Source organism: Rhea americana, unplaced genomic scaffold (assembly GCF_003343005.1).
Source record: "Rhea americana isolate MKP2758 unplaced genomic scaffold, rheAme1 scaffold_138, whole genome shotgun sequence".
Lineage (NCBI taxonomy): Eukaryota > Metazoa > Chordata > Aves > Rheiformes > Rheidae > Rhea > Rhea americana.
The window spans coordinates 1888457-1896416 of record NW_028185461.1 but is presented as its reverse complement, the minus strand read 5'-3'; the positions used below and the strand labels follow the sequence as shown (position 1 = coordinate 1896416).

The 7960-nt window shown below is 44.7% G+C and overlaps 1 protein-coding gene across 1 annotated transcript in view; it reads left to right on the top strand.

Moving 5' to 3' along the window:
- The window catches only part of METRNL (meteorin like, glial cell differentiation regulator), a 23862-nt gene extending 17096 nt beyond the window's left edge, over positions 1-6766 (top strand). Inside the window, exons 3-4 of the mRNA XM_085298314.1 lie at positions 5009-5068; positions 5793-6766. Of these exons, the coding sequence (XP_085154440.1) occupies positions 5009-5068; positions 5793-6109 (377 nt within the window). The 3' untranslated portion in view covers positions 6110-6766. The remainder of the gene's footprint in view (positions 1-5008; positions 5069-5792) is intronic.
- The last annotated feature ends 1194 nt before the right edge of the window (positions 6767-7960 follow it).

Genomic DNA, 7960 nt, shown 5'->3' with positions numbered 1-7960 from the left:
TGAGAAATGCACAATCATTGGAGAAACCACATCTCTCTTTTTATAATCTGCTCTCGGAAGTCAATGCTTTGCTTTTCCAGGAAGGAGACTCATCCTGTGATGCCCTTTCCAGTACGGTTGTAATTACAGACCTGCTAACAAGAATTCAAATGGCTTTTTTTTTATTGTTTATTTTTCTGTTCTGTTTGTTTGTTTTTGGCTTTCTCTCTCTCTCTCTCTCTTCCCCCCCCCCCATATGAACTAATGCTGATGTCAGGCCAGAAGCTTTTATCCTGGAAACTGAGGTCTATTGTGTCCCCAYGTTGGTACAGCTTGAGGTGTTGCAATATCGACTGCTCTGGGACAAGTACCCATTTGAATGTCTTCTCCTGAGCTGCTGACAAGGAAGGGCTAGTCATTTTAAACGACTGATTAAAACCTGTGACTAACAGAAAATACTCCAACCCTACTTGGGCCTCACGAGTAACTTTCAATACTGAAGATGTCTGATTGCTCTTCAAAGAATTATTCAGAAATAATAACGTGTGGGTGACAGGAAGCTACAGGAAGCTAGAAGCACAAATAAACCAGCCGTAAGGTGCACTCCCCCGCTATCTGCACTTCTACCACACCGCACATATGCACGCAAGCTTCTTAATAAAACCAAAGGGTATTCCTCGGTAAAGTGGTTTTCTGCAATTACTTTGTGTTAAACATTTTCACTTCTGCTTCAAGGGTGTCTCTCTTCTTGTCTCTGCTCTCAGAGCGGTGATGTTATAAATTCAGCACAGCCTACCCAGAGCTGTAGGGCAGAGGGAGAAGGTTGTTTTGTCTCAGTAAATGGAGCCTTGATATGGTGAGTAAGGACTCACACATCGCGATTCATCTAGTCTTCTTCATAGCTATGGGGAGCATGTTGAGCAAAATGCAGGACAGACTGGGGATTTTTCTTACCCAGATGTTGCAAGTTGGTTCTGGGGTGAGGTAAGCTGGACCCTTGTATAGCTCTTTGGAGTTGTGTAAAACCTGCAGAAACACAAATGTTTCAGGGGAAGGCAGAGGAGGATCAGGCCCATTTGACTGGTTTCTATGATGTCTACAGTCAGAGCTAGCGTGGTGGTTTTTAATGTGTCCTGCAGGGAACTGTCCTCTTAAACCATGACTTCAGCCTTACAAATAGCCGCCCTCTCCAGCTTCCAGAAGGCAGAAGGGTTGCATAGAAAGTGCAGCACACCAGAGTAGAAAGCACTGGAGCTGTGTTTGTGTGTGCACTGAGGTATATGTACACCTACCCACCGCTCTCTATGTGGTGAGGAGCCTTGTGCTAAATTGCAGCATTGAAATTGCACTTAATCCATCTCTGATACTGGAAGAATATTGGATACTCCTTCTTGGTGGCCAAGTTGGGGACCTCCTGGAACTCATGGCAGCTTCTATTTCCCCTTGATGGTTCCTCAGCACATGTCCCTTGCTTCTCCTGCACGTTTCTGCCTCCCTGCGGAGGGGACCGGCAACGGGGTGCACAAAGCTGTTGGCCAACAAGTGCAGTCTATTGTTAGTATTGCCGTGTCCTCCTCAGTAACATCAGGTTCAGAGGGCAAATCGCTCAAAGCAGCTGGGACATGACTGCTAGCTTGTGAGGAATGATGTAATTACATCTCCCTCTGCGGGGAGGTGGAAAGAGAGGCCCTGGGTTGTGGGGGGGTGACGGGAGGGAGCTGCCTCAGGTTACTTCAGGTCAGGATACTGTCAAAATCCATCAAAGGCATTCCCAGGAGGGTCGGCAGCCGAGGTGCACAATGCAGACATTATGCCACGAGCCGTGTAGTTGAGTTGTAGGCATCTGGGCTTTAGAGGGCTTCAATAAAAAGTCTCCTTTCTCTTTCTCTTTTTTTTCTTTCCCCTCCCCTGCTGCTGTATGAATTAAGGCTCATTGGCTTATCGAGTTTAAAGGAATTAGAGCAGCTGACGTTGACATTGTTGGCGCGAGCTGTGTGCCTTGCTGTTGGACAGGAAGCCCAGGCAACCCTCAAGACATCGCCAGCGAGCGGGGCGCCTGGTGCCCTCCCGCCAGCGAGGYGGACTCATTCAGTAACTGTGCACGTTTCCTCTGAAAATGGGCTTCCTAGCCGTCCATGCGTGCGCGAAACGGGTTTCTTGCAACTTTGGTATGAGTAAGGATGGTCTCCATTTCATAGTTGGAGTGCATGTCATTTTGGCTTTCTGATGGAGAAAACATCTGCCTCCCAATCTCCAAAGTGAATTAGTGCTGAACTGCTCAATTACTAACTTGTGGCATAAACAGCCAGATTTGTTTATGGCTGTAATTCAGAACAAAGCGTGGGCATTGACTACTCCTTTGGATTTTGTTTCTTTTATGAGACTGTGTAGGAACGAAGCTTCAGGTGGAGTGAGTAATTGCCATTTGCTTTTTTAATGGTCCATTTACTTTGGCAGCAATCTTTCACAAGCTGCTCTTCATCTGGGCTCGCTTACCCTGTTTTTGCTACTTGCCAGATATATTTGATCCTCTGAGAAGGCAGATGTGGGAGTTGTTCCACACAAGAGGGTTTCTGCTCTTCCTACGGCTGGTGTTGYCGTGTGATGGGTGTCAAAGGCTTGCTAAATAAGCTTGCATGCCATGACACTGCTGTGAGTCAGCATGGATCCGAAGGAGATCTTAAGTAATGATCTAAAGTGAGCAATACTGAGCACTTTTAATTTCCTTTTGCATTTAAAAAAGGATGTAGGATTTTGTCAAGAGTCYGCAATTAAAATGGTTTGATTCCATGTGCATATGGACGTTTGTTCATTTGATGTATTATAGYGTTAGCCTGTTTAAAATGAAGGAACCACTTGAATTATTTTGTTTTTCATCTTGGACACTGGTGCTTGTATTGCASTCCTTCTGAGAACAGAAATGGCTTAGTCATGCCGTTTTGCAGTTTTCTGATTGGGTTGGAAGAACTACAGAGATGCCTAGTCCAAGCCAAAATTGTTTTTACTCAGACTTAAAAAGGCCAGGATGCCTTTTTATTACCAGATTTTTGCAGAACAAAATATGTGAAATTCAGGGTCTAGGATTATGGATTTCATTGCCGTCCAACAATTGTGCTTAACTTTTGGGCTGTCCACATGAAAACTGAGTGGAGCTCCTGTAGATTTGTAGGTTACCTCCAATCTCATCCTTTAGCTGATCTAACTTGGGTCCTGAGGTGATCAGAGGGAAGGGTGGGAATATGTCCTGGATGAATTTGATGAGTGTCATGGGCGAAACGATTCCCAGTAGGATATCATGTAGCTAATATAGCTTTCTCTGTTAGAGGAAGCTTGCATATTTGTTGCAGTTACTACTCCCCATTTCTTGCATCTAAAAATTAACAGATTTTTAGACTGATTTTCTTGTAGTACTCCAGTTATGTCCTGGCTTTGGCTGGCTCTGTATTTCTCATGATATTATACGGTTTCCCAATTTTCCCCCAAAACAGAGGTGAAATGGTATAGAGGAGAAAGAAGCGCAGTGAAGGATGACTTATTCCTAAAGGCCGTAGAGGCATTCAGGCTTGGCTAAAGAGAAATGCCCAGCTGATCAGATGCTTTAGCAAAACTATTTTGTCTGGTCCTCATCTCTTCTCCTAGAGCTTTTTAGACTTCTTGAATTATTCCTTCAAGTGCCTCTGCCCAGAAATGTGCGTTTTGCATTCTCTTTAATCCTATTAAASAGCGTGTTACACTGCTCCATCTGACTGGAGCAAATCTGGTGGGATTTGGTTCAATAATCCTTCCTTCTGGATCACTGCCTTTCTGGCACCTTAGAAAACAGAAGAGATTCGCRGTGTCTCATGCTAAGGAATGGCTTGTGCTGTCTATCAGGGGAAGGCTGATAGCCGAATGTCGCAGGAACCAGCTCAGCTTTGTTTAGACTAGTATAAATGTGCTCCTTAGTGCAATGGATAAACTTCTCTGGGAAGCGGTTGGGGGTAAGAGGAAGGGTGTGGCTATTTGGGAATCTGGTAATTAAGTATTTTCAGATGTTAAGATTAAAAAGAATATTTATTTTTTGAGCTGGCAGGACTGGGGATAACTTCAATTTTGGGTTTATCACGGACAGTCTGATCAAATAAGCTGCAGCTCTAATGCTTAGCCTTGTCTTCAGCCTGAGCTCGGCTTTGCTGTAARAGCTGGCGGCGGTGTTCATCCAAGCAGAATAGCATGCTTGCTAGATTTTCATTTTTCTGACTGATGGGCGAGCGCAGCTTCCAGGGAAAGAAGTGGGCGCTGAGCCTCCAGCCTCCAGTGGACAGACTTAATTAGCATCACCGGGCAGAGCAGACCCTGATAGTAAGCAAATTCCTGAACTCAATAGGGTATTATAGAAACATCTGTACTGCAACTACAGTACCTTCTCCTCTGAAGGAGCTGGCTGAGTACAAAGAGAGCCACATTCTTGCATTGATTAGATTAGTGCAGATATCCAAGTGTTTCCAGCAGTACAGGAAATGGTCTTTGTACTGCTTGAGCTCTAACAGATACAGGCTCGAATTTCCGCTTTGCCTTGACGCCCTCAAACACATGGGCTGGTTTCCGTCCCCCTCACCTCACCTCCCCACTCTGTAACCTCCTGGATCTTTGATGTAGCGATAGACTCGAGGGCTTGCGAAACAGCCCAGCAACGCTTAATAGAAATTGTAAGGAAAGAAGCTCTGCTGCCAGAGTTTAAAAGGCACACAGATCTTCAAAGCTTTTTTGAGGGCTTTGACTTTACAGCATATTGCACTGCGAGTGTGCCCYGTATCCAGACATATTTTGCATTATGCATGGTGAACGTTGGGGGTGTTTGCTGTATAAAATATCCCAGCAGGAGCACCGAAGACAGCCGTGTTCCTACTTAATTACAAAAATCTCTCAGGGGCTGGGGTTAGTGTCAGCTGCTTGTGGTATTATTGATGTCTTTGGTCAATTTAAATGTAAGCTACTTTTTTAACCATGTTAATCTGGTCCCTTGCTAACTCTGACCCTTTCTTTGCAGCCCCCTGCCGACCATGCAGTGACACAGAAGTCCTCTTGGCTGTCTGCACTAGTGATTTTGGTGAGTTGTTTCTCTTTCCCCCTACCCCCAAATGTTGCCTCTCTTGCCTGTGGCCTTGCTGCCAAATCTCTATAAACAGTGTTAGATGCCTACTTACGCTTGGCAAATTCCACCAGCAGTAAATGCTGCCTAAAGAGGATGTGTGCATGGGATAGGGAAGAGAACTGCTTTGTGGGACAGAGCGTGAAGGACCTCAATACTGTGTGCTCAGCTGGCACTTCCCTGGGGTGGACAACAAATGACCCAGCAACCACGATGGAAGCAGGAGGTCAAAGACTTCTTGAGGGCATCTAGGAGAGGCCTTTACTTGCTGCCTTAAAATGGACTGTTGACAAAAGATCAAAAGTTCAAATAGTTCTCTGTACTTCCCTTTTTGAAGGGGAAATTAATACTAGCTGGTCTTGATAACGGCTGCAGAACAGAAAGTACGTTGTCAGAGATGTACTCTAAGCATGTATCTTATTATTATCACTCTCTGTGGTGCTGTTTTTCTGATGCAGTTATTTTGCTGTTTAAATTTAATATGTGAGCACAGTTTGCTGGGTTCATGCTGGAGGCTGCAAATAACAGCTTACGCCTAGAAATTACAAAGGACCAGAGGAGGGGCTGTTGAAGGGATGTCTCTTCCCCTTCAAGCTTCCTGGTTACGTAGGGCTGAGTTTGGACCCAGCCCTTCCAGCATGGTTTTGGGTAACCCTTTCTTACGTCCTTTCTCCGTTTCCAGTTATCAGAGGCTCTATTCGAGATGTGACCAATGAGGAAGAAGAGCAAGAATCCATAATACACGTTGGTGTGAACAAACTTTACAGGCAGAAGAGCAAAGTCTTTCAGCTCACAGGGGAAAGTGGGAACTGGCGAGGACAAATAAAGACCCTGCTGGAGTGTGGGGTGAGACCAGGAGATGGAGATTTCCTCTTCACAGGACGCATGCACTTTGGGGAAGCCAGGTTAGGCTGTGCCCCTCGTTTTAAAGACTTCCAAAGGATGTATAAAGAGGCAAAAGACAAAGGGCTAAACCCATGCGAAATTGGCCCAGATTGAAGCCCCCTGTTTGGCTGAGGATCACTTTCAGCATTTGGCCAGGAATATTTCCTTTTCCTGGCCTTGCTGAATACTCTGAACAAAAATGGTAACTGAAAGCACGGACAGGTCTGGAGTGCAGACTGAAACCCCGCAGGACACATCTGGAGCCTGCGGTGCTGTTATACTAATGGAAGCAACAGAGGTACGAGCTCAGAAGGCTGCCAAGCAAGCAAGGCTGGATTTTTAACCAATCTTGTCCTTATGAATTAAGTTATTATATTTTTTTAGTGTCTTCCTTAGGAAAACAAACAAAGAAAATTTCCATGTCTTAGTAAAAAAAAAAAAAAAAAACCCAAATGAAAGCCAACATGCCTTTGTATCTTTTTAATACTAATTTTTAAAAAATGTCTTAAGCTGATGTAGCATTTGGTATGGTGTATTCTGTATAAATGGCCGAGAATGTGATAGAACACGGTAAACCATCTGAACATTGATGCTTTGTAAAAAGCTTGGTGTACAATTCAAAGTTGTTTCTTATGACAGAAATTTATGGATCCAAACTCTTGTGTGTGTGTTCTTTTTTTATTTGAAAGAATGTACAATCGCTGCCTGCAGTTTTTTGTCCAGGCTGGAAAATTCTCTCCATTCCAGAGAAATAAAGGTCCCTAGATTTGACATATGCTGTTTAAAATCTTTATTTTGCCTTCTCTTTAAAGCCTATCTCTCCTAGTCCAGATGTGCCCATAGATCACTTCTGGGCTGCTCGCTTATTTTGTGGCTTCTCCGAGCAGGAACTAAGTTCCTGTGAGGCATTGGGAACCACAATATTTTTCAAAGGGGAAGCAAGATCTATTTTTGGAGATCTTTAAACACGTGTCCGGGCAAGGCTGTAAGTGTTCTCCTCTCAGATGCCTATGGAGTTATTTGGAGAACAGCTCCAAAAAACAGGCTACCCCTTCATATTTAGCTTGAAGCTTTTATTTGTGCTGGCTAACAGCTCCATGGGAGGTGGATGTTCCTACCTGCTGGTGGGTCCTGAGGCAGGCCAGGCTCAGTCCTAGCCCACTGTGTGCGAAAAATGAGGGGAAGCTTTTGCAGGCGGTGTCCCATGGGAGGTACAGGAGCTGTCCCACCTTGTTCAGTCCCATCATTCCTTCTAAACTGCAGTATATTACTTCAATTACACCTTCCTGGTGCTACCAGGATTTCTGAACAGTTGCTCATGTTTCTTCTTCAGCACATAGCACTGCCCCCAACTTTTACATAGGGCATCTGTTTCTTTAAAGAAATTTTTTTCTACTCAGTGACCTTTTTCAGCCTCATCACCCAAGTCTCCCTTACGTAATTTTTGTTTCTGAAGTTTGGGGAGGGGGTGTCAGTTCTGTATTTCTTGGTGAAGCTGGTCTGTAGTGACTTGGAGACCAATCTTGTGTGGGTGCAAGAAGGTCTAAAAAGGATGGGACAGAGATGGACTGTGAGATTAGGGGTTAAATAAACAGAGTCCTGTCAAAATATTGACCTGGTGTGAGACAGAAATTCTTCTGAAGCTGTTTATGTAGACTTCTGCCAGCAAGGCTTTTTCTATGGGCCTATTGGAGAAGTGGAGTTTCTTTTGGCCCGTTCTAAGAAGCTCCTAAGAGACTTCAGAGGACCATGACTTCTTGTGCAAAAGCCTCAAAACCTGGTAATATTTAGCACTGGTCTATCTGATTCGTGGAAAGTACACTATCAGCGCTTTGACCCTGGCTGCCTTGCAACCTCCCGTAAAAGTAATGTCTTATTCTGCAGCTTTCTAGGTTTTCTCTGTTCTACTTTGGCTTTTAAGAGAAATGGGTCAGCATTGGTAGATTGGGGGCGGGGGGGGGGGGG